This window comes from Filicampus tigris, chromosome 17, assembly GCF_054856515.1.
Source record: "Filicampus tigris isolate MCC_2025a chromosome 17, RoL_Ftig_1.0, whole genome shotgun sequence".
NCBI lineage: Eukaryota > Metazoa > Chordata > Actinopteri > Syngnathiformes > Syngnathidae > Filicampus > Filicampus tigris.
This window is the reverse complement of record NC_141233.1, coordinates 9,447,967-9,475,278: the sequence shown is the minus strand read 5'-3', so window position 1 is coordinate 9,475,278 and position 27,312 is coordinate 9,447,967. Positions and strand designations below refer to the sequence as shown.

Here is a 27,312-nt window from a genome sequence, read left to right as displayed (position 1 = left end):
TACAGAGATGAAATGATAAGGAAACCCTTTTGACTTACATGTGAATCTATTGCAATACAATAGTCCAATCATGCTTTACCTCGAAAGATGAGATGCTCATGAGAGAAATTTGATATGACAAATGACCAACTTCTTCATAAAATCTTAAGAGTGCACATGTAGACACTGTCGAAACCAAGTAACTGCTCTGACAGCTGGGCGGGGCAAGAAAGGTAGCACTTCAGCGCTTGTCTATGTGTGTACGTTTTTAAGTACTGTACTGTACATGTGTGTGTACGTGAAGCTGCCGGTGTTGGGTGAAAGAGGTGAGATTTTTTTTTTCTTTCCACCCTCGGGGGCCTCAAGCTGGGGCAGGGCGGGGTGGAGCTTCAGCGAGGAGCTGCATGGGGCGGGCTGTTTCGCCTGAACTCAGTGCACTATAAAAGCACTCGGGGAGCGAGGTCACGGAGTCCAGCATTCCTCTGGAGCGCTGTCTGTTTACACGGCTGCTGCTGAGCCTGGGGGAGGTGGCGGCACCGCATAGCTACTCAGTCAGATAGCAGCTCAGTCACTTATGATCATCGACCGTGGAGATAAAGATCCTATCAGTTGTTTCAAGTTTAAGACACTAATTTGCATCATTCATAAGCTTTTTGAGAATACGTTCCTGGATTGCATTTTTGCAGGGTTTTGCTGAGAAGTGGAAATCTGTCAAGAGCAAGGCCAAAGCAGGACTGGGGTGTCCGTGTGAACATATGTCAGAGAAAAAGTGCATTAATCTAACTTGCACAAAAGGTTGTCAGGTTAGTTTTGCAGAATCCATTTTGGCAGACATTTGACTAGCGCCTCTGTGCTGCTGCTTTCAGAGCCAAGAAGCCAGATGGTCAGCTCTTGGGGAGCACAACAGAGATGGGGAGTGACACCCAAGCCCTGGAGAAACAGTGCTCTGACTGTACTGTGGACTAGGGAGTGGGGGTATGAGTGTCAAAGGCGCCATTGTTACACATACCAGCATGGTTTCACGTGCAGCGCATGATTCTCACTGCAGGTCTGAAGTAAAGCCCGGCCTGACCTTAACTGTCCGTAGGATGTATCGGTGGCCTCCTGTGCAGGTTAAAGTGTAACCGTGTCCGTGTTTTCTCAGGAAAGTGTGTTTATCTAGAGGACCAACGCGGGGGCCCTTTTGTTTAACTAAGTAGCGAGGCTCGCCCTAAAAGTAAAGCTCTGTGAAAAGCACAGGAACCAGGTGGCCCTCCTGTATTCCATTTGCTACATGTTAGGTACAATACGGTTGAGCATATGTTTGCTCCAAAATTTGTTTGCTTGCCCCAATTTTAATAGTGATACACACAGTACGTATCACATGTCAAATCTGTGTGAGTGTGAAGCGGTGGCTGAGATAACAATGAGGATGTAACATATTTCCTGAGTTTCTGCTGCTAAACATGACCAAGTTTGAATTTACAGTAGGAGGGCCTCAAGGGTCAATTATTAGTCCTCTCTGCTTTAATAAATACTGCTTACTATTTACGTCAGTATTCTATTGTTTTTGTGTCTTGAATATAACAGTAGTAAACTTATTTCACTGAAGTCTGAAAAATGTCAATGCCGTATTAAAAACATCTATAGATTAAATAGTTGTATACAACAGTTGCTAAAGTTTATTGTTTTGATATTTGCACAAATCAGAGGTTTGTGCAAATGTTTTCATACTCATTTTGAAAAACTGTCTGTAAATTGATTTGTTATTCCTAAAATAACTTCAAAATACCCCCCAGTGGGACTATTACAGGTACAGTATCTGATATCATTTTAGAATTCTACACATCAACTAAGATCTTCAACAAGTTTCATCAAATATAATAAAAGAATCCACCCAAGCATTTTCTAATACCACTTATGATGGAACTTTCCCAGCTGCTTTTGGGCAAAAAGCAAACCTCACCCTGGACTGGGCATAATAATAATAGAGCTACTGATACGAGCTGATAAAGATACAAGGTTGCATTTTTAGCTTTCAGATGATTTCATCATATTCACAACATTTCTGAGTTGGGTGTTGGCTACTTTTAAACAAAATCCTCAAAGCTTCATGCTTTAACTGGTGCACAATCATGCATAAAAAAAACCCTGAGCAATGAAAAGTTTACAATTTCACGACTTCACTAATATGGAATTTACATCTGCACAGATGAAATGACCACAAGCGCCATCATACAAACCATAGTTTATAAAAATTTGTTGGACCTTGAGTAGCCTGGAATGAAAAATAAATAAATAAAAACTTCAGGCTCAGAAATCCACACGCACATGTAATTTCATCCTCTCTTTCTCACTACACAGGACATTGTTTAAGCCCACACTGTGCTTGCTTATTTACATGTACCTGTCTGTCACAGAAAATGAGCAGACAACTTAGAGTTGCAACTAAATTGGGGAGTGGGAAGAAGTTTCGGGATGATTAGAGATCCTTATGTCTTTCTGCCTCCGAAGAGGTGGTATACCGTACTTAAAGCAAGCATAGCTGACATACTGTAGGTGGAGCAAATACAATCTTGGAAGAAAAAAATAATTCAACCACCTTGTTTTCTTCAATTTCTTGTTCATTTTAATGCCTGGCACCACTAAAGGTACATCATGTGACTCATTGTTTTTGGCAGAACAATGTCAAAGCTATTGGTGAGATTTTGGTTATCATCAAGAAAACCTTGTAAAGTGGCTATTAACTCTTAATACAAAATCTCATGAGCTATTTTTGTTGTCATCATTTTATTTGTCAAAACAAATGTCCCTTTAGTATAAACATCTAAAATGAACAAGAAACCTAAGAAACAAGAGTGGTCTAATGTTTTTTTTTTTCCCATGACTGTAAAATGCCTTTTAACTGTCCCAGGAATGTGCATTTCGCCCCTCACAAGACTGATTCAGCTGATGGTAAGAGGCATTTTTTGTTAAGAAACGGCAGAAACCTTCTGGGTGACCATATCTCAAGCCATGATATGGTATCCAATGGGAAAATCGAGTTAACATTTCACATTCTTCTATTTCATTATCCTATGATCTTAAGCAAACCTCTACTTTTAACTTCTAATTTCAGATGGATTAAACAGATTCTATTAAATACTAACTGATGATGTTACCGAAAGAAATCAGCAACAGATGGTCAATTTCTTACTGGGACATCCTGAGGGTTTCCTGCAGATCAACTATAACCTCAGGGGCTCAAGGATGGCATAAAAAAAAGAAAATGAAATTGTAAATTGGTTTATAGACACACGACAGGAGTTACCCATATACGTCATTATTTCCTACTACGACAACTCAATCAGACGTGTGACCGGAGAAGGACAGAAATGCAAACATCTGGTAAAGAGAATGCAACTCAAGATGCTCTTTTAGTATGATGCATATTCTGGTCCCGCTCTCGGGTAAATCAACGCAACTGCAGTACTATAATTAGAGGGCCTGACCCTGAGAGGAGCTACGAAGCAAAGCAAAAAATATTAGTGATGTGTTGCAATGACAGGACTATGAATAGGAAAGGTAGGCATGTCACTGCTGAAGAAACAAGAAAGAAATAATAGCACAAACAAGATGAAAAGACACACCAACAAAAAACATGCATGTTGGAGTTCTGAAATTCAACGTTGAGTTGGGATGTAAGTGGGCTAATCTTTGTTGCTTATCACACGTTTGTGTATCTGCAAGATACGGCGTGCTGTCAGACCGAGAAGAAAGAGCAAAATGGCTACAGGAAAGGAAACATGCAGAAAAAAGGAAGGGACAGACATATAATAAGAGCTCAAGCAGATAAAGATAGAACAAAGGAGAGAGGCGGTCAAAGGGACAGAGAGGAAGGAGAAAAAGAGGAAGTTGCTTATTGTACAGCTGATGGCAAGTGTGAGGTCTGGCTTGTACAATAAGTTGTCCAAATTCTACTTGTCATCACTGTCCAGTACAATACCATAAATATGCACTGATCATTTTGAGGTTACTTAGCTAAGCAAATAGTTAATAACCCAGGCAGGTATGGTGCAATATGTGAAAACAAAGAAACAATAGCCTAACATAACCTGATTTCACTATTCACAAAAAAAGATTGTATATTGTAGCTACCACAGATTGCAACATGGAACACAAAGGAATAGCATAGAATTATTTGCAACATACAGTCAAACATTGACAGCAAGAAGCCAGAGCTTTGTTGTTTCATGCTTGAGAACACTTTAGTCTCAGTTCTAGTACTAGGTCAGAGGCAGCACTTTTACCTTTGAACAAGCTGAAAAAGCTGCTACTGACCTCAACTTGTCCATGGCACCTGCTGTTGCAATCGCAAAAGATGGATGGACTCATTTCAGGGTTCTCAAGAGATACTCAACAGACCGTGGACTGAATCACCAATAAAGTGGATATAAAGTCGACACGCTATGGCTGCACGATATTGCGGAAAACATGGGATGTGATATGGGTGTTGAATATTGTGATATTTGATATTGTTCATTATCCAATCAATGAAATATTTTTTTTTAATGTGTCAAAATAAGAAATCTCAATGTATTCTTGGCTAATTAATTGCAATAAATAACAGTATATACTAGGGCTGGGAAAAATATCGCATCGCGATGTATCGTGACACTTCTTATGCCAACACCAAATATCGATACGTTGATGAAGTAACGATACTTTCGATACCTTTGGTCAAGTTATGTTTTGCACGTTCTATAACATACTTTTGGAACATTTGAGGCCCTCAAAGTTGAGCTTTGTGAATGAAGTTTCATCTATTGCACTCCTGTGTATCAGGAATAGTTACTGGAACAGATTATGCATTTTTCAATCGTGACACTTGAACCAATGTCAAATGGCACGTAGCCCTTTGCCATTCCACCTGGCAGTTTTACCTGAACGAAAGGTACATAGAAGGCTGTGGGTCGGCCTTCTTTTATGTATTCAAACTTCTGACAGTTGAGGAGAAAAATTCAACATGTTATTTTCAAAAAGAGATCAAAACTATGCCGATACTCCAAATGGTTCAAGTACAGCATCAAATTTACTTTGGTGCACCTTTCGTTCAGGTAAAACTGCCAGGTGGAATGGCAAAGGGTTTAAGTTAAAACTTTGGAAACACATGCCTAATTTTTTTTAATATATATATATATATTTATTATTTTTTATTATTTTTAAGTATCGCAATACGTATCAGATTGCAACCCAAGTATCGGGATCCGTATCGGATTGGGACAAAAGTGTAACATCACAGCCCTAGTATATAAGTTATTTAGTCAGTCATGCCTTTAAATACTGTTCAACTATTGAATAGTGATGCGCATTTAAGGTTGCATCTAATTGGTCAAAGCATGCAATTCTATGTGATGATCGCGATGAAGATATTATATTGATATATTGTGCAGCCCTACACATCCCTCTTCAAATTCTTGTGATATAAAATTAAGACCAAGAGAAATCATTACGAAACTGTTCTCACCATCAATGTGACTTATAAACTGTCCAACTCACTTTGAGGGAAAAAAAAGAAAAGCATAGTTCTTTTAGAGAAAAGTAAAAATTAAAAACGAAGATAATGTGGTTGCACAAATGTGCATATCCCCTTAAAACTGGGGATGAGGCTGTCTGTGCTCAGAATTAACCAATCACATTCGAACTCATGTTAAAATGGGAGCCAGCACACGTCAGTCACTAGACCTTTTCAGATACATTGTGAAATGACATATAAATATGTCATTGTGATAGAATGAGTTAAAAGTGCCTCTGATTAACCCCAAATAAAGTTCATATGTTCTAGTAGGCTTTTCTTGACATTTAGTTTCCTTTCTGGAAAAGCACTGAAGGTTTTGTGCGAACTCTGACTATTATTTTAAAACTGTTCATAATTGCCTCCTAGTTCCATCTGAAAAAAACAAAACACAGTTCCAAAGCATGATTATCTACAGCGTCACAAGTTCACAACATTGCAGTCAGTGAAAAGGGGCAATCATTTCCAACAGCTGCTCAAATATCCACACTCTGGCCTTTTATTTCTCTGCCGTTTCCACTCTTTGTATTGTTGCCACATGTCGCCACAGCGGCCAAGGCAGTCAGCTTATTCCTTGACAATTGCGCCATGTTGTTCAAATAAAATAATAATAACACAGTGCGGGATACGTGGCGCAAAATGTTGTTTCCCGATAAGAACACCGGTGGTTGCACAATCTCCTTTGCAGCGATTGGTATACAGCACCAGTCAAAAGTTTGGAAACACCTTCAACTTCAAATGGTCTCAAGCAAATTAAGCGGTCAAGAAATTCAAGCTATTAACTCTGGATAATAACTCTGGATAAAGTCATTCCAGTTCATTAAGCATCATCCACATCATAAAGCTGACTGAGAAAATACCAAGATGTCCAAAGCTATCATACAAAGCCTGAAGAATAAAACCCTGCATGGTCTCTCGAAGCCCCATCCTTGTGCACATGAATCTTGTGATGCCCAAGAGACAGGAAACCTTGAGCAAAAACAAGACCAGTGGATACTGAATGCTCTGCCTCGACTGGTTGAGGGAGATTGAGAGAAACACAGGATAATGAGAAAGGGAAACAATAATGAATGGTACCATGAAGCACCTTCTAAACTGCTTGTACAAGCCACCATTTTCTGCATCGCTGTTCTGAAAAAACAGCAGATACACGAGAGAGGGGACAAAGACCCAGCAATTGTTCGCTTACTGAGGTACTATTAGTGTCATCACAGATGCGGGATGCAGCCTGTGTGTAAGGGTATTTCCGTAATGCCAGGACTGGGGTGTGACATCTGACACCCACTTAATTCTCCCACCCTGTGATGTATGTATGAAAGCAATTGTTACTGTCCGACCAGTAATGTCACACCACAGGGCAGTGGCTGCAGGATGCCATGTTACTGCTTCTGATGACTATAAACCAAGAAATTGTTTTATTGTTTCTTATTGTGATGCGGTACACACATCTCTGACATGGCTGCTCCGTACAATGTGGCCAAGTCCACAGAATTTGCACCAGAGACTGAATTTACTATTTAAGTGAAGTGAAGCAACTCTCTTCCAAAACACAAGCACATCGTTCAATGGATTTTGCCTTATAGGTACAACTGTATAATGTCAATGAGATGTAATTCGGGCTGTGCGCGAATCGGCGGTGACTCGAATTGAAAGCAAATTGGCCGTTAAAAAAAAAAAAATCACAGCATACTTGTGTCACAGGAATGTTTGGATGGCAACGCGCGCGTGACGCAGTACGTATGTGGGTCTTCCGCAGCTCTTCCGAGACCTCACACCTGCAAGTGTGCACATGTATGAGAATGTTTAGCCAGCTAATAAGCATTATATTACACAGTTAAATCTGCAATCAGTCAATAAAGCCACCCATCTAGGCAGTGTATCAACGCCTTTGCTAGCACCAAGGGAGTTCGCAAACTTTAGACGGTTAGCTTATCTTAGCGCTAGGTAGCTGGTACAACACAACACGGGTGGATTTACAACTTTACCAAAAGCATTTAGTGCCACTCTCACCTGAAGGTTATTTACAGCTTGCGAACGTCACATGGCCAAACTCAGAAAACGGGTGAGCCGTGATTGGCTGTTACCTGAGCCCTGAAAAACTGCGATGCCATTTTCAGTCAACGGCAAGTGGCAAAATGGCCGACCTTGCTATGGATAAAAACGTGTAGGTTTTGCTGTTTAATTCATACTGCACAAACGCAATATTAATCAGAATACCGTGTTTAGACTAATGTGGCTGCAAAGAACAAATTATTGTAAACAAATTTGAGGGTCGAGTTCCTCTATTTCAACACTGAAATATGAGTTATCACAAGCATTTTTTTGTTACTTGTGCTTTTGTTAAATAAATTTAAAAAATAGCCGAGCAAACAATTATTTACTGGCTACAATGTGGGCCACGACAAAAATGAGTTTGCCGGCAGTGCTGTAAACAGTATTACAGTATTGAAATCAGTACTTGTGAATACGGAGAAACTCATATGAAATGCTTTTGCAGTCATACTGAACTCTAGTAGCTACACTGTCAAGTATGGCGGTTCGTATTTGCCAGGGGTCAGCTGCTAAGAATGTGAAGTATGAAGCTCATAACCATCCCTTTCTTCCCTATTACCCGCTTTGTTTTTGTAAATAGTCCAAAAAGTAGTATATCGTCGCTGTCCTGTGAAAAACACATACTTCCAATTTTGTAATTTATTTATTTGTTCACGTTAATGGGATATCTGTAACGCAGAAACCCCATCCAAGCAAAAATCTAAAAAATGTTTTGAAATGGACATAAGTGTTCTTCACAGGACAGTGACTATATAATGGTTCATGTCTTGTAACTTGTAGAGGTTTATAATTAATAGTGTATCGTAGGAATGTGATTTTGTACCTCACTAGGGACAAATACAGATGAACACCAATTCTGACTGGGTATTTAGGACCTTTTAGGTCATCCGTCAGCTGCAAATACATACATACTGTAACATAGTATGGGACGTATGTTGTATTTTCTTAAAATGAAACGATAATGACGAATAACAAAATGATAATGAAGCATGAAGAAATGTGCTTTGTTGATATCTCCTCCTGGTGGCTGTCAAACGATCAAGATAATTTAGCTAACACAATAACAACTACAATAGCACTCAGTTGTATCCAATTTCACCAACGGTGATCGAAAATTGTCCACCTTCAAAGATACCTGCCTCATATGCCATGAATTTGTCCCTGACAAATTTATACTTGATAAAATACATCTTGCTATGTAGGTTATTTTCATACGAAAAGGCAATGGAAAAAAAGAGTTTAATATGAGAACCGCAGTTATTAAAAAAATAATACAATTAAAAAACACAAATTTGAAAAATGACCTCATGGTTCCCTACAAGTCTACTAGTTCTAAGAAAGGGATCTGTTTTTGTGATGCCAATTGTCAAAATGAATAATGAACAAATACACCCAAATAAAAACCTCTCCAAATGTCAGGAAATATTTTTTAAATTCAACATTTTTCGTAGCCCCTTTTAATGTTCAGTTGCCCACAAAACCATCCTTATCAGTTAGCATGCTATCTATTAGCCATTATTGAATCTCTGTACTGCAGTCACATGTAAAAATAGTGATACATTTGTGCTACTTGGTAATACTGTGAACGCCTTGAATTATTGCAGTTCTGTGTAAGAGAATGAGACGAACTACACGACAACAACTTTTCAAAAATCCAACACCAGTTGGTTGGACTACAGTAATCCGTCAACATGGATGAGTGAATAATTTGTACATAATATTTTTATGCATTGAGGTAGTAAAACAAATCCAGTAGAGATATAATGTTTTACAAACATAGTTGCTAGTTAGACCCGCAGGAGTCTGTTATGAAGCAATACACCACTCTGTCATTTTACTTCCTGTGTTTGCCTGTGTGCGCGCGTGTGTGCATGTGTGTGTGTGTGCGTGCGCGTTTATTTCTGTGCACAAGAGATGTAAATAAACTGAAGCAGCTGAGTTTAATCCAAAGGTGAACCCGAACCCAGTCATCATAACATTCAACAAACACAGCACACACCCCACAAAAGCAAACCTACTTGCACGCAAACAAAGACTTTTAAAGCTTGTAGTAAGATCTGTGAGACATTTGCTTGGGTATGAAATCAACTGAAAAGCTACACGCGTTTACAAATGAAGGAAACCTACAATCACTCCAGCTGTTTGCAAGTAACTCACCATTCACTATACCAGTCATCTTGTTGTCAGACCTTCACTGCTGCAAGGAAAGTTAGTCCCCTCAGATGTCTTTCAACTCAAGATGGAGGCACAAACTTCCCAAATACATTCCTTTGTTCAGAGGTTTTGTTATGTTCAGTCTGTCAAGTCCAGTTCTGCCTCTCCCCTGCAGACTGCTGCGTGAGCTGCTAACATGACAGCATGGGTAAACAACCAGTTGGATTACATGAGACACACACACACTCACACACAGGTGCATGCTGACTCCCAGCGAATACAAACAGAGATGTACGGACAGCCAAGAGCAAGAGCCAAGAGCAGCACAGTATGAAGCAGCTCCTTTGCCAGTCCTCTTGTGTGAAACTCCAACCTTACTCCACCCCCCTCCTCCTCCTCCCCTCCCTCTCTCCAACTACTCCAAGACTGGACACAAATGAAAAACACCCAGAAAGTTCCAGGGGTTTTTTTGGGTTTTTTTGGTGCTTTTGATGCAAGTTGCAGAAAATTAAAAAGAAAAGGTCAGTTTAGTTTTCATACGGAGAATTAAAAGGTTATAGTGATGCAAAATTTGTTTTTATGTTATGTAATGGTAAATAGGCCAAATGCTCTTTAACGGAAGTATGTTTCATGCTGAAATGTAATTATTATGGTTAGCCATTTATTTCCAAATGAACTTTGACGAAAAAGAAAAACAAATACTAAAGCGCATTATTAAATTTTGAATTGATGTTGAATTACTGTGTAGTTATTTACTTCCACCGCTGAACAGAAAAATCTATTTAACAATTGTTATGCATGACTAACTTCTCATTCTGTCAGCCCAGTGTGATGCCTCAAGTTTGATCATAAAAAGGCGAATTATGTTTGAAATTCCCCATTTCTGTTTACAATGGTAAAACGTCAAGAGCTCACTGAAAAAGAGTCTGTATTAGAGCATTTTATGGCGCTGGATGATTTTTTTTTTGCCTTTGTCTTTTTTTTTTTACCATCGTGGTCTAATACATATTCTTGAGATCTGCATAATTTTTTTTGCCACTTTTTTAGCTTTTGGCCGAACGCAGCTAAGTAACACTTTTTGTAAAGTCATTTGTATGTGGGGAAAAGAGTACCTTGTATGACATTATTGGGGTAGAATCAATTTGTTGATCAATTGTAATAATTCAGTCTATTGTGTGGAATTGTTTGAAGTTAGGTAAAATGGAGTGCACAATAGTATTGGTCAACAGGAACCAGTTTATATGCGTAGGTTTGATGTGAAGAAATTAAGCCAAAATGTCTTTTAGAATGCCATTCTGTTTTTCCATGCAGTGTTTTGCCTTTGTTACAAGACTTAATGTTTAATTGGTTAAACCACACAAGATCATTCTTAAAATTAATATCTATGTGGAAAAGGGGACTGTATTTTTGGGGGGTTCTTAACATAAAATATCAAAAAATAAGGACTCATTATTATTTTTATCATCATCATCATAATCATCTTAATTTACATCAACTACAGATATTTAGTGAAATGACCACCTTTAGCCTGACAGAAGCCACTTTTGTTTTTTTGTTCTTTGTTTTGTTGTCAATAGTAAAAAAAAACGTTTATTGTGTAAAATGCTTTGACGTCTAAAGCGTGATTTTTGACACTACAAATGGCGTAAATGTTTTTAAAAAATACTTGTCATGTGTGGGCATTGCATTACTGTACCCACACATGACAATTTCAAAAAGACCAGTCGTGTTTATGGTAATTAATAACAACATAACTGCTCTGTTTAGGTTTAATGCCAATTAATTAAAATACGAAAAATGACCAGCCTAGTTTAATCATAAATTAAGCTCATGTAATTTATTAAATGAAGGCGTTGCTGTTATTGACGTTGGCAAGCTTGAGAGCCAAGCATGTGTGTGTTTGCCCCATGCAGTTGGACTCAGATGTGCGTTAATTCCCTCTCGAGAGGTGGTCTCACTACCTCACGACAGCTGTGTCAAACTCCATTAACAAAGGTGACTGGCTCTGTGTTGTACAGTAAAGTACAGCACATCAAAAATAAATGTGTCCGTGTGATGTCCACAAGAAAGGTGTCTACAGTACATGACATGCCACTAACCTTTATCAACACAGGTGTCCCTAAAAGAAAAAAAGAAAAAGTCCATTGAATATTTAATTAAAAAATAATTATGGATAATAATTAAGTCCCCATGAACCCCAAGTATAATTTCAGGTTTTTTTTGTTTGTTTGTTTTCCAGAAAATAATAATTGCTGGACAGAGCAAAGTCATACCTAACGCTCCTTTGACACCATCTCTATAGAAACCAGACTTTCAGTTCCTCCACTGTCCTGGCTGATGTCATTTGTTGCAAGAAGTCCGGCCAACTTGCAAGATGGTCACTGCACAAACTACGTCTCATCTGAAGTGAAAGGTTTCCTAGGATCATTACTAGGCCTGACAAAAGGGCCATAAGAACCTTAACTGAATTAAAGAATTTTTTAAAGTATAGGCCTATCACAGTTGATGTCCTAAAAATAATTTTAACTTTATTAGTGAAATTTAATAATAATGAAAAGGCATATTATTGTGTAGGGACAGTGTGTTGCAAATTGTAAAGCTTTTTTTTTTTTTTTTTTGCAGTACATCACGAAACTTGATTGCAAAGTTGTACTTTTAGCTTCGAACTAAAATTCCTACCTTTTCCATTTCTTAAATGCAAACGATGTTGCGACTGTTGCGTCCTCTGCTGGTAAAAGCCTGAATATCAAAGCACAGTGCCAGGTATAAGCAAATATGTCAGACAAGCAACAAGAAAAATGCTTATTATTCAGTGTATGTTTTTGTATGACTAATGCCTATAAATATGCCAAAAAATATGTACTGTATATCACAATATTTATCAAGGTGTGGTATGCGGGCAGCTGTTTGTGATACACTAAAGAATCACAGTATTAAATACCGGTACTGCACAATACTTTTACAGAACAGAACCGTTCTATGTACAATTCAGTTGTCTTTAACTTTTGAACATAAAACATTTGCATTTAATTTTTGAAACGTGTTTGTTTTAAAATATATTTTTTTTATTTAAGTGTTATGTTCAATACATTTGTACACAGCTTTGATACCGACATTTAAGTGCAGTGTTAATATTCAAACTGTGTATAATGTCACAGTATCTTATCACAATGATAAGAAAACTTTTTACCGGTAGTCTTTTTTAAATGAAGATTTAGGCCTACTATGTCACTTTATTTTAATGTTGATCACTATGGTGGGACTTGAAAAGCAAAGCTCAGTATTTTTTTTTTACTTGATTTAAATTTGTGATGTATCTTTTACAGCATCTTCGTTTATGTTATTTAGGTAGGTAATTATTGTATTTTCTGTTACTGTCACTGCAAAGAACATACATATTCATAGCGAAAAATTGTGTATTGTGAACATTATCCTATCCTATTAAAACTATTAATAGATAATGTTGTAAGAAAGTCACATTAATTTCGCAAATGACTGTTGATTGGAAACTACTTTATTACACAATGACCTCTAGTCCACATCTCGAGAGCCTGTTAGTTGGGAACACCAGGATCGAGCGCCACCTTGTGCCCAAACTGCCCACTCATCACGTAGATTCATGCAAAATATTTGAACGACTTCATAATTTTTTAAAACTGCCGTACAAAAGCAATAAATATTTGATTATGTCAAGTCTGTCTTACCTGAGCTGGCCAGCATATTGAGGATGTTTGTCCATCATGTCCCACCTCCTGTATGAAACTGGGATTACCCACACAAATTAGCTTCTTTAAACCACCTCCAAATCCAAAATAACAAAATTAACCCTATCAAAAATGTGTTGCAACTGTCGACGGTTGGAAAATAAACTTGAGTCCTGTTTGACAACAACGCAAGTCGACTAGTATATCAGTTAGCCTAGGTTGCTAAATCCCAACAAGCTAACCAGCGTAATTTTCTTCTTCCTTTCTTCAGACGTTGAAGCTGTAAATATCAAAACAAACGAAGACAGTTGAACGTAACAGTACAAAATTAAAAGTTGTCAAGGTTCCATTCAAAGTTTACGAATATAATGTTTAAATTTGCTGGTACAACTGCAGGTGACTGATCTGCCAGTGTAAAATAAGCTGCGACATTCAAACAACAGAAATGCAACACGTTCAGAAATAGGTACTCCACCACCTTTATTTATTTGTAAGCGCAATGGGATATTTGGATTTATAAATCACTTTTTTCTGAATTATCTAAATGCAGTTAAGTGAAATGTGACAAAAATGACAGAAAAAAACAATCTTTAAAAAGCATTATGATAGCATCACATTGCAGCAACAGCTGAAGATAATGAAACAATAATGTTCAATTATGTTCCAGTGGGGGTTATCAAAACTGCATTGGGTCCACATAATAATAATAATAATAATAATAATAATAATAATAATAATAATAATAATAATGTCGGCAGAACAGAATGGGTAATGATACAGAGTATGACATTTACTGGAATAAAATCAGGTAAAAGAACAAAGAAACAACCCATTTCCACCATGAAAACAATGATGAAAATGTCTTCCCTGTCAACATTCCTTTTGTGCTTCTTCCTTGGTAGAGTTGTAGCCACAAGTCAAATAATAGTTTCTGAAATGTAATGTAGTCTCTCTCAAATAATTCTTGTCACAGTGTATACACGGGTGAGAGAGTACAAAGACATGAGTCCAGCTACTGTTTGCTGAAAGCATCACATTCCTGAGCTGTGCATCTCAATACATTTGCTCCGATTAAAAAAAATGCATGTTTTTGACAAGATGCAGTTCATGGAAGCCAGACGTGTTAGTTCATTTTCTTTCTTTTTTTTTTTTTGGTAGCAGTGTGGGTCAAAAATAAATATAGATTCTGCAGTTCGCAATGTTAAAGGAAATGTGTGGGATTCTTCATTCTTGCATTAGCATTTCCCTCCAGTTGAAGCTGTGATTGGGTCCATGTGTCAAAGGCAGGATGGGGGGGTCAACCAGCTGCCACACCCCTGTCTCACCCATTTCTTCACAAGCACAAAACCCCAAGTAGGGAATCTGTAGAAATGCACAGAGCAGATGCATATCTGTCTTTTTGCGAAGAAACAATAAGACATCTTATTCGATGTGATGTAACCAGCATCTGGCCGACCTTTCGCACAACTTGCACAAAGTCCTTGGAGTTCTGTGGGCTGAGTCCTTGTATCTGGCGAGTGCAGGCCTCCAGAGAGGAAGCATGGGCCACAATCAGGACCTTGTTCCCTGTGTGAAAGAGGCAGAAGAACCAAATTCCACAGATATTATCACTTCTTCACACTCAGCAATTCATCATGCAGTATGTAACTTTTAGCACTTGGAATATTAAGGATGACAAAGCACATTAGCCAAGCTGATAGTGGCAGTCGGAAAATGAACAATTTGGTAAAATATTGAGACCAAGAGTCCACCGTACCCAGATTTTTGCACTCTGATAGGATTTCTCGAGTCACTTGGAAGCTCCGGCTGATGTAGATGTCATACGACTCAGAAACCACTAACTTGTTAACGGGAACGTGAGGTCTAAAGACGAGGGACATACAGAATACGTTAAGGGAATATGTTCATATGCTAAGGTTAGAAATCTGTGTATCATTCATTCATTTGTTTTTCAAAACAAAACAGAAAGTAAAAAAATGAGACGAAAAACAAAATGAAAAAAATGGAAAATTATTCCTTTTCCAATTTCCGATTTGTGCACAAAAGCAAAATGCGAAAAACAATAATAATAATAATAATAATAATAATAATGTCGGCAGAACAGAATGTGTAATGATACAGAGTATGACATAGGTGTTGATATCAGAAAATGAGTCATTTTCCGTTTTTTCATTTGATTTTTTGGGATGAATATTGAGAAAACAAGTCATTATTTTGTTTGTTTTTCATTTTCTGTTTTGGTTCCAAAAAACGAATGATACACTAATTGTCAGAGAATAGGCTCTGTACCTGTACGTTGTATCCACACTCAGGTTAGCAGCAGCCAGCTCTGATGGGGGGATCCAGGTGGGTAAACAGGTGCCTGAAACCCACTTGGTCCACTCAAAAAGTCCAGGCTCCACACGGATTTTTGTCTTTCCCTCCTGTTGGAGACCTGAAACATCAAACCCCACATAGACACTGTCAGAGAAGACTTCCCTCGGGTTCTGCTTTACATGAGCTGTGTACTGTAAAGTCTCTCACGTTAATTAATGTCTCTTACAGAGAACAGAGGTCAAAGTTAATTTAGGTCACGTTCAAATTATGTACCAGTATGTTAGTATTTGAGGGGTCCTACCCTGCAGAATGTGCTGAGCGGTCTGGACGCAGCGAAGTGAAGGAGAGCAATAAATAAAGTCTATTGTGGTGTGGCTTTCCAACAGGGCTTCACCTGGGACAGAGCACAATACCGTGATTATATCTGCAGGATTTATCATGGGAAAGATGTCACTTTGCGTGGAACAGTCCCAATGCCTGCGTGTGGCTTTTTTTCCAAAACAGAACCAACCTACAAGACGGGCTTGGGAGGAGCCGAATACAGTAATTGGACAATCTTTATCATAGTCCCTGTGACCACCGCTTCTGGTTGGAAGGCTGGATGGCATGTTGAGATTTGAGCGAATGTATCTGCCTACACACCAAAGAATCAGAGTTAGTGGTTACGTTACAGAAGCAAAAGGGGTCACTGGTTCCTGCTGCAGACACACCTTTGGCGTCAAAGCACTGAGTGACCCAGTGCTTCCCAAACACAACATCCATCCTCTCCCCGTGTCGACACACAAACAATCTCATCTTGGACAAAGAGGACTGACCAGCTGCCCGTGTCACCTGGAAAAAGTAAGGCAAGAGGAGACCATTTGCATCTAAATGGTATACAGTAGGGATGCCTGTCCCTGATGTTTACCCTGAAAGAGGTCCTACTGGCTCACATTTTCTATTCGCGTTCATCCCTAAAGGTGTTCAAATTATGTCATCAAAGTATGCTAACATGGACCCTGTTTCATGCACTGGAATAGAAAAATGCCTTACCACAGTGTTTACAAAGGGCTGCTCAATTCTCCAAAAAATAATAGTCATAGTCCTGATTGATTAATTTTGTGGTCAAGAAATGTATTCTGAGACCTTTGTCCATACAGTGTTATCTGCTAGTCACGAGGTAAGATGTGTGACATTTCTACAACACAGATAACAAAGGAGGAGGGCACCTGCATGGGAGGACAGAGACCACCAAGGCTGGGAGGATCCACCAGACTGTCAAGCAGACTGTCAGTGTGCTGCTCATCAAACAGTAACCCACCTAGGGAGCTGCCAGCGTTAGACGGGGAGGTGTAGTTAAGAACAGAATGAGACCTGAGGATTGGACAAAAACACAGAGACATTGTCACTTTTCATCAAGGAGAATCGTGGACTAGTAGGACTAGGGCTATGGACTGTGCTAACTACTCTGCTACCAGGAGATAGCAAATCTGTCCATGGCTATATCTTATAGTGACAGACAGAACAATTAAATGCTCTTCCATTAGAGGACAGAAGGTACAATTAACCTGTCTCTATTAGAGCACAGGTCATTATGGTGTGCTATACAGTATCTACACTGGCACAGGCCACAAAGTTCCCGTAATGAACTCAAAGGCAAGCGGTTTTGTACTGCGCTCATTCCTACCCATGAACAACCCAAGTGTCAGACTCATCGGCGCGGCTGACGTAGTTCTCAGGCAGCAGGCCGGACAGCCCCGTGCCCAGCGACGTGCCGTACACCCAGCCCTCACTTGCACTGCTTTGCTCCATAGGCGACATGAAGATGAAGTCTCCGGCCACCAGTTCAAGCTCATCATCATTTTGAGGCACATAGGGATACATGACTTGCAGTGTCTAGAAGAGAAAAACAGACATTTTTAATCAGCACTAAAGCGTGAATAATAATAATAATAATTCAGATATATTGGACTAATTGTCGTCACCATCTGAAAGGCCACAGTGAGCCATCACATGTATTTGAGAGGATGCATTCCTACCTCATGATTAGCAAAACGAATATCCCGGGAGAAGAGCACAGCCAGCCAGTCGCAGCCTGACGACACATCCACGTTTTTGGCCAACTTTTCCAAGACTGGAAGATGGCTGCCTTGGAAGTGGTATGCCAATGTGACATGCAGTTGTTTCTTATGGTGCTCAACATGCACATCTGGACACAGAAAACACGCACGCTGACATCTATGTCACGTTTGGATTTGTAATCTACAGTGAAGACATTAAAAACATGAACCTGCTTTAGTTTCCGCTTCATTTGCAAAATCAGCTGCAAAACTCTTCAGCACCTCCGCCACCTGTTCCTCCACAAAGAGGCCAATAAAGGTGGAGGAAGTGTACAGCTCCAGGGGAAGGGGCATGGGTATACGACCTTTCCACTTTGCCACAGAGGACTGGAGGGCATCCGACAGCGCCTCCACCTTCCCATCGGCACACTGTAGAGTTGACAGAAACAAAAGCCTTGAAATCCAGAATGAAACATTAAAGCAGGATTAAAATCAAACCTTAATTTATCAGCGAATGCAAGACTGCACATTTTCTTCATTGATTGAATCAGTTGCATGTTTTACTACGCCCATTTTAAACACAAGGCAGACAAATACAAAAACCTGCTTTTTTTTTTTTTTTTTTTACACAATTGCAGCTGTGCAAATTTGTGCAGCATCGCTGAAGAATAACACACACAAAAACCTTTTACGTGCAGTATGACAACCAGTCAATCCAAAAGCTTGAAGCTTAGGTAAAACCTCATAATTTGAGCGCATACAGACATGAGATTGAGACTGACCATGAAGAACTGGCAGAGGGTGATATGGGGGAAGATGTTGTGTGCCTTGTTTTTGCCGCACGAGAGACGAGATTGCTGCCAAAAGTGCGAGAGCTGCTGCAGCAGTGGTCCACTGGGTCGCAGATACAACACATATTCCCTGGGCAGAGGGTCATCCAGGAAAGGGTCATCCACATGGGAAAAGAGCCTAGAGACACACACACGGATTGATGAACTTTATTCACATTGAATTAGTAACTGGGGGGGAAAGTGACAACTTGTGTGTGTGTGTGCGTACTTCTCACCAGTCACAAGCTGCCTGGACGTTTTTCCCTCCTGTGGAAACCAAAGCTTTCAAGCTGTAAAGACACAAAGATCAAGAGAAATCACATTCACAAAAATCAATAGATGCTCTTCCGGCCTCTGTTTATTAGAGGGAGATTGCTACACACCATGGGACAGTGATAAAAGAACACGCATCCCAAGAGAGTAGTAAAATGACAAGACAAACTCAATAATTCATAACAGGAGCTCCTGAAACAGTACTGACAGTGAAAGTAGAAAACATTGATTTGGACGGAACAGAAACATTTCCTGGCTGGCTTATGATGTTGAAATTATTTCTTATCTCACAGCCAACATGTCAGCGTTATTAAGACTCATTCTTTCATTCTCTTGGAGGAAAAACACAAGTATACATTAAGTGTTTTGCATGTAATGTTTTAGTTTATTTTCAAAAATATTTTATTTTAAAGGGAAAGTCAACCTAAACATTTTTTTTTCAAGCATATGTTTTATGCAGGCTCACTAGAAACAAGGCATTCTGAATAATATTGCTTTTATGGAATACAGCAAAATCCACCTGTTTATAGCCATCTCAGGGAGCGGCCATTTTGTCACTCCTGTCGACTGAAAATGACATCACAGTTGCTCAGGGCTCAGGTAACGACCAATCACAGCTCACTTGTTTACTTAAGATGAGCCATGATTGGTCGTTATACCTGAGCAGTTGTGATGTCATTTTCAGTCGACAGAAGTGACACAATGGCCGCCCCCTGAGATGGCTAAAACTGGGTGGATTTTGCTGCTTAACTCATATTCCACAAACACAATATTAACTAGAGATTGCAATTTCTGGAGAAATTGCGTGTGAAGGCGAAGACACTGAATAAAAGCTGTGGAATGCGTTGGAATGATACGAAATTAAGTTGAATGACCTCGAATGATATAAAAAAAATGCTGAAGGGAAGCAAGAAAAGAGGAAGCAAGGAAACAATGAAAAAAATAATTCAGGAAAAAAAGTGAAACAAGAAAGGAATGACCGTGAATCAAACCCACAACCTCAAGTTGGGAAACGACCAGTCTACCACTGAGCCATGCTGCCTCCAAGGTGTGAATGTGAGTTGAATGAGCTGAATGTGAGTGTGCCATTGGGAATGAATTTTGTAATGGGTTTAAGGTTGAATCAATTGAATTTTTGTTGGAATGATACTGAATGAAGTTGAATGACCTCGAATGATATAGAAAATTGCTGAAGGGAAGCAAGAAAAGAGGAAGCAAGGAAACAACGACAGAAGGAAGTCAGGGGGAAAAAAGTGAAACAATGAGGGAATGGGCAGGGATCAAACCCACAACCTCCTGGTTGGGAAACAACCACTTTACCACTGAGTTATTCTGCCTCCAATGTGAAATTGTGAGTTGAATGAGCTGAAAGTCGTGAATGTGCCATTGGGATTTTTAAAATGCATTTAAAGGTTGAATAATTTGAATTTTTGGGAAGTAGGAATTGTGGGTCATGTGGAATGTGAGTTGAATGAGCTGAATGTTGTGAAATTTAAATTGGAATGGTTTAAATATCAAGTGTTGATTGTGCCATTGGGAATGAATGGTGAATTTTTTTAATTGTTTTTTTTAAGGTTGAATAATTTGAATTTTGGGGAAGTAGGAATTGTGTGTGATGTGTAATGTGAGTTGAATGACCTCTATGAAAATTTGTGGAATGAGCGGGAATCGATTCAGCGCAACAGATGGGGAAGTGTTGAATGTCCCATTGGAAATGAATGGGTTTTTATGAGGTGAAAAACGGGGAATTTTGGGGGATCCGTGAATGTTAGGGGCGGAAAAAATGCCCCCCGGAAGCCGTGAATTTTTGGAATCTATTAAAGTTGGAATGGCAAGAATCGGGTGAAAACTGTGGAAATAGAAGCAAGCCAAAAAAGTGCGAGGAATAAAAGAGAATAAAAATAAAGGTGAATGGTGTAGAATAACATATGCGTGAAGGCCTTCGCCTTCACACAATTAGAATGCCTTGTTTCAACTAGTGGGCCTGCATAGAACATATTCTTCAAAAAATATTTTTAGGTTGACTTCCCTTTAAATAACTAGCAATCCCTAAAAATAAACTTGTAACAATTACTATTTAATCCTTAAGTGGTGCACATGAGTTTGTGGATTTTGCTCAGATTCACAGAGATTTGCGAATCATTGACACTTTCCTTTGTATTGGTTTGTTGTGTTCACTCCATTAGATGGCAATAAAACCTCCACATTTATCAAGTGCTTAGTCACCCAAGATACGGTTTGTCACGCTTCTGAATAGACACAAACGGTCATTATCTTCTGTTGGGATGGAAGTCAAATGAAGGCACTGTGGTATTATGGTCTAATGAATTCACACATTTGTATTGTGCCACTGCTGCATTCACATTCAATAAGCTATTTTTTATTTTTAGCCAATGAGAGGGTCCTCGATTCATTCGGCTACAGACCCTGAGGCAGCATGCCCTCACTCAGTCCAAAGTTCACAATGGGGACTTCATTGGCTAAAGTGTCACAACAAATACAATGTGCAGCTCTACTACAACGTGTGTGTACTCAGACTATCGTTTACAGCACACTTAATCAAGGAAATGCAATCAAGTACCCATCCCCCCCACCCAAAAAAAAAAAACTCACTTGTGTTATAGTATGTGTTGGCTGCACTCTTTCACCTTGTTCTGTGTTGGGTTGGGGGAATAGAAAACTATTTTTCTCAAAAGGGCATGAAGGTATACAGCCAGCTGTGACTGAGAAGATATCACAAAATCCAATCCAGGGCGAAACATAGGATGGCCTGTTTCTGTTATTTCCAAAGGATGTACACGCAGTAAGAAACCGAAGTTATAATTCCCTTCAAGCTGCATTCTTAAAAATGGCCAGCAGAGGGGAGGCTCCATTAGCTCTCAAGTGAATGAACAAACGTGCTTGAGAACCGCACAAGTACAAAATGATATAACAACGAGTGCTAAGTTACCTTGACTTCTAAAGGCTTACTTGTCAAAGAGCCTGATCACATTTTTAATGTATTATAATACAGTTGTGTAACATTCCAATGATCCAAACTACAATAGTTTCACCACATACGCACTATAATGTATGTGTTGAGCAACAACTTGATGCATAAGGGCCACTCCGTGACTCAGCTCTAAAGGCAAATGAACATTTCCTGTTTACAAACCAAAGGGGAACGCCATCACTTAAGTGCACATATCACCCCAACAGGGCGAAGAGGTTTCCTTCTGCCAAGCGCCACACACACCAAAAAAAGGCACGTGTGGATGACACTAGGCCAGGAAAGCTCTCATAGTCAAACATTTCAGTACAATACAATGGAAATTGAGCAATGCCACAATGTGTATATACAGTCTATGCAGCAAAATAGCCTTTAAAAGCAAATGTAAGGTGATTTCAGTTTCCCATGCACTCAAGGGACTGTCTGAACTTGACCACACATGATTTCACGTTAGACGTCAGCAAATCTATTGAGACCTCAGTTCAAATGAAGTTCAATTCTTGAGGGGCCGGTGCATTCCTCAAGGGCACTTTGACAGCAGTCAGGAAGCAGACTAGCAACTCTGTTACGAGTTGGCTTCTTTTTTTTTTTGTCTGCAGCACGACTTGAAACGTGACCTTCCGTTTCCGAAGCCCAAGTCCTTACAGATTAGGTTTTGCCGCCCCCATAAAACGAAACAGATGAAACAGTGATGCGTGGGAGGGTTTTTTGGCACAACAAAAAATGTATGAAGCACAGTAGAAAGCAAAGTCTCTCGACAAATGGTCATTATTTGTCTGATTTAGCAACAGAAATGTTAATTTCAGGCATTATATTTAATTGTGTTTGTAAATATGTTTGCATGGACTTCAAAATGTGCCCAAGGATCTTATTTATGCAGCTTATAACAACAGTAAATTAAAACAACAAATATTATCCTGTATCACATGCCGCCGAAAACGACTAATTATCCCTGTATCGATGGGAGGAGTTTGATTGTAATTGTGTGAGTGTTTTAATACCCTTCCTGTGTGGAATTAGATGTCAGAAACAAGGGCGGCTTGCTGTTTACAAATACAAATCATAAACCTATTTTTTTCTGCCTGATCGCGTTCCCAAAAACCCAGTAGTGGATAATCAGTGTCTGGAACTGATTTTCTTTTTTCATGCTTCATTATTTCTGGAGCAAAGACATTCAAAATCACACGTGAGAACAGAGTACGCCAGAGACACCATAATAACGGAAGTGAGTGGGCCATTGTGTGGGTGAAGTATGTTGTTTTGTTTTATGTTGCAGCTCTTTGTGTGACTAACTTGACTTGGTTTGGACTTCATTAGTTGAAGCTTAACACGGACAAGAATCATTTTGGAAGAAACTACAAAGTGTTGGACTTAAATCTAGAAATACAATAATGATTAAACAATGACAACATTGCCACCTCAATGATCTTTTCATGACTGTCACTGATGGCCCCTCACTGCTGCTCAGTGTTGTTTTCTCGTATGTGTGAGACGTTGCAACCTCTGCATCAGCTGCCCTCAAACCAACAGAGAAGCGAGGAGGTCACAAGCCACTTCAGGAAATGGGCGACTTCCGCTTAGCTGCCTTGAATCCGAGCTCAGTTTGTTCATGAAAAATGCCTGCACTGGAATGTGCTTCATGTACACATAACGTCTGTATCGTTACAGTGGTGCCTTGAGTTTACTCATATAGCAAATCAATACTCCTCGTTGAATGAACTGAAATCCCTTTAATCTGTGCCAACACCCCAAAACCACCATCAATATTTTACAGTATATAGGGCTGAATGATTTTGAAAAATAACCTAATAATGTTGTTTTAATGATAAAAATATGACATGATAAAAAGACACTGCACTATAGTGGTTTCATGAACAGTGAGACTGGAAGCACGAGAACCGGCATCAACTTTACTTGCAGTTGCCACATTTTTCAGCGATCCAACCAAATCCAGCCACACAGTTGGTGTATTATTTATAATTGAAATAATATCAAGAGACTCTTTAAGAGAGATAAGAAGCAAACCAGAGTGATGAAATCGAAACGAGATCAGTTTGCTTCCGGACATCGGACATGAGCAGTGAGCAGAGGTGCTGCTGTCCTTGCAGCTCCTATCTGATACCACCGGCCAATTCCTGAATGACTCAGCAACGATACCTCTCAATTTAACACAAGGGTTGATACTCACACACTTGTGTACGTGTGCATCTGTGTGTGTATTTGTGTTTCATACTACCACCCTCCAACACAATAAAGTCCTTGTTCCCTGAAGCTAGGCCCTGGTGGCAAATTTTTCTGTTATTGCCTCTCAAACTGCCATTTGGGAAATAACCCAATTACAAAAATAGAAAATGCATTTAATTTTTTAAATGTTTCACTTGTGCATAACAATACAATACAATACGTTCACAAACGGCACGATAAATCATTTAACCTCAGATGAGATTTTCTCTCTTCCAAATTCAAACTGACACAAATGCTGTACTATACACTTTTTTGGGCACTATTCAACCTAAGTTACTGTACCAAAAAGGTGGCGTGACACACACTACAGTCAGTAAATTGGAAATTAGGGGTGGAACGGTTTGTAACGGTTTTTGAAAAACGTCCAAACTATTTGGTTCGTCTGTTTTGGTTCAGTTCGTTTGTGGTGGCTCCTCGTTGTTGCTCTTGGTGGCTGTAAACACTTACAGAAATGTTAATTAATAATAACGTATTCTTTTGAATAACAAATACATCCATTATCTCATACTCTTGTTTCATTTTTAGAGATGTAAATGTTGTGTATTCACTTAATTTTTACAGATAAAAATATACTTGTTTGTGTTGATCAGTAAAAGAATATTTTATCACTAACAATATATCGTCGCTGTCCTGTGAAAAACACTCAAGTCCATTTTTCGCATTTTGTTTTACTTTTATGGCAATGGGGTTTATGAGTTACAGACATTACATTAACGTGGATTTTTTTTTTAAATGACAAAATTGGACACGCGTGTTTTTTACAGAACAGCGTCGATATGTTGTGCTGAGTAAGCATGTATGATTTGTCTTATGACTTGCTTGAACAAAGTAATAACTTGACTCAACTTGAATTTTGTGGTGACGCGACTTGGCTTGTTTGATTTTTTTTCCCACAGAAACTTGGGACTTACTTGAAACTGAAAGCTATGACTTGACACTTGCATATGTGATTAACTCCCACCTGTGGTGGGTAAACAGGTTTATTGTACTTTTTGCCATGCGATGTAAGAGCATTTTTTTTCTCCCTATCGCGAAACGCTGCTGGCATAGACAAACAAAGATTTATTTCTGTTTACTAAAAAAAAAAAAAAAAAAAAAAAAACATCAGTAATATTTAATAATCATTCTGTGAGAATACTTATTTGTTTATTCTTTCTCTTTTCATCAAACTATACAAGACATTGATTTTCCCAAGAGTCAAAATGTACTGAACCAAACCTAAAACGTCAAGTGATGCGTTGTTTTGCATATAAAAATGGCAGAACACATATGTTGAAGCACTTGATTTGAATCCTAGTGTAGGGTACTGCTGTGTATTTATGCACCTGACACTCAAAAGTGGGAATAGGTTGAATGTTTTGGGATTGACTTATTTATTGGGTGAGGCATAGTTTTGCACTGCGGTGATGTCCATCCATCCATTTTCTATATGTCACTTATCTTCACTAGGGTCACTGGTGAGCTGGGGTCTATTCCAGCTGACTTTGGGGAAAAGGTGGGGTCCACACCACAGTGGATTAGTCGCCAATTGCAGGGCACACATAGACAAACAATCATTCACACTCGTATCTTGAGTCTTCAATTAACTGATGTGTGTTTTGGGGATGTGGGAGGTAGTCAACAAAACATGCAAAACTCCACACAGGAATGTGAGGTATACAGTAAGTGATATAATTTAATCTCATTTCAAAAAAGGATGACTAAATAGGTTGAAGCCTTGTTGTTTTCACTACCACTGCACAAAATGATCAGCCTCAATTTTGAATGCCTAAGAAACAAACCACAGCTATGTTCGGAGGACAATACTTTAATTATTTATGGGGATTTTTAACATCATTACGTAACCTCCATATTTCATTCACACAGTGTTGTTTCTTGGCAACCCACCCCTGTCAAAGATGAACGGAGGGGCGGGGGGGTTAATACTTGAGCATGATCCACTGAATCCAAGAGAGAGGCTGGCAAGTGCAACATCTGAGTCACTCAACACAGCATCTTTCTGCAGGAGTGGAGCCAAGGTCTAAACGCCACATCAAAAGACGTAGTACAGAACAGTAGTTGCGTGCTGAGTATTGGTGTTAGTGTGTGTGTGCTGGGGCAGCGTACTCACGCCCTGGTCTTAGGGAAGCCCATTGACAGCAGCACGTCCAGAGTTGACCCATGTTTGACGGTGCCTGCGCGGGTCTGGCGCTGTCTCCGCGGAGTCACTTTGGCGTAGAGTTCCTCTTTCGCTGCCATCATTCACTGCTCCATCGGTAAGGACGGTCCCCTGGCGTATCTCATTTCATTTAATAAAAAAAAAAAATAAATAAACGTATATTTTACACCTAAAAAAGAGGGAAGCTAAAGTCTCATGAGGCGTAAGTTAGGTGCAGCAAAAACTGAGCTCGTAGCTCAGCCATGCCGAGTCACCTCGACTGTTTGGGCCAGCCGTGGTTGCGAGCTACCGTCCCCGGCGGCGGAGGGGAACATGTAGGGCTCGAGCTCGCCTCTCGCATCCGGTCCGCCGAATGAGAAATCAGATGCAACTAAAACGCTAGCTTCGTTCCTTCCACCGCGGACTTGTCTCCCGGGAGGGGGGTGACAGAAGATCTGCCTGGAAGGCAAGAATCGGCAAACCGCCAAGTTAAAGGGCCAGCGAGGCGTTAGCTAGCGGGTAAGACGCCAGTGGGTTGTCTCGTGGAAATGACAGACAAGTGATAAAGAATTGCAATGTTATTTAAATGAGTTTGAGTCGGTGTGATGCATAGCCGATGTGGGGGCGGATGGTGGAAAGAGTGGTTCACACTTCCTGTCTAAGAAAAGTGGGTGTCAATACGCATGCGTAAAGGAGTGCAAATAGAAAAATAACATCATCTGTTGCCATGGTAAAGGCAGGCAAACTATTTTTTTAATTAGGTCGCTTTTCTTATATCAGTGACGTCACTAGAACAAATTGTATTACAGTATTGTACAGCACCTAAGCATTCAATTAATAATCAGTGTTGTTTGATAGTTTGGGGATTTTATCAGGAACAAAAATGACATTCATTGTTACAAGATTATTTGTTGTGTAGGGCAGTGGTTCTCAATGTTATATTACTACTAAGTATTTTTAATATTGTCAGCCATGGACTGTTTAAACATTAACACTGTGCTTAAGTAAAGCTGGGAATCTTAATTTATAAATTTAAAAAAATGTTTTGTTTTGGTTTGTCTC

General features: G+C 39.4%; 2 protein-coding genes across 7 annotated transcripts in view; both read right to left on the bottom strand.

Moving 5' to 3' along the window:
* Nucleotides 1-13,812, bottom strand: part of LOC147133271 (sorting nexin-19-like) — a 96,247-nt gene extending 82,435 nt beyond the window's left edge. For 5 of the 6 annotated variants that reach the window (XR_015090333.1, XM_086057369.1, XM_086057374.1 and 2 more), the window contains exons 1-4: nucleotides 13,423-13,812; nucleotides 12,398-12,457; nucleotides 11,992-12,119; nucleotides 11,818-11,837 (exon numbers count right to left, since the gene is read on the bottom strand). The gene's annotated coding sequence lies outside the window, so the exon portion shown is untranslated. The remainder of the gene's footprint in view (nucleotides 1-11,817; nucleotides 11,838-11,991; nucleotides 12,120-12,397; nucleotides 12,458-13,422) is intronic. The other variant, XM_086057371.1, reaches the window with a different exon arrangement.
* A 73-nt stretch (nucleotides 13,813-13,885) lies between these two features.
* On the bottom strand, nucleotides 13,886-26,922 carry ubash3ba (ubiquitin associated and SH3 domain containing Ba). The gene is made up of 14 exons (XM_086057376.1): nucleotides 26,224-26,922; nucleotides 18,844-18,897; nucleotides 18,560-18,746; nucleotides 18,008-18,206; nucleotides 17,757-17,926; nucleotides 17,405-17,613; nucleotides 16,947-17,091; nucleotides 16,449-16,569; nucleotides 16,250-16,372; nucleotides 16,040-16,132; nucleotides 15,712-15,856; nucleotides 15,179-15,285; nucleotides 14,879-14,988; nucleotides 13,886-14,784 (listed from the first exon to the last, which is right to left on the bottom strand). The coding sequence occupies exons 1-14, from the start codon at nucleotides 26,352-26,354 to the stop codon at nucleotides 14,647-14,649; spliced, it is 1,932 nt and encodes a 643-aa protein (XP_085913502.1). The 5' UTR covers nucleotides 26,355-26,922; the 3' UTR covers nucleotides 13,886-14,646.
* Between the last annotated feature and the right edge of the window lie 390 nt (nucleotides 26,923-27,312).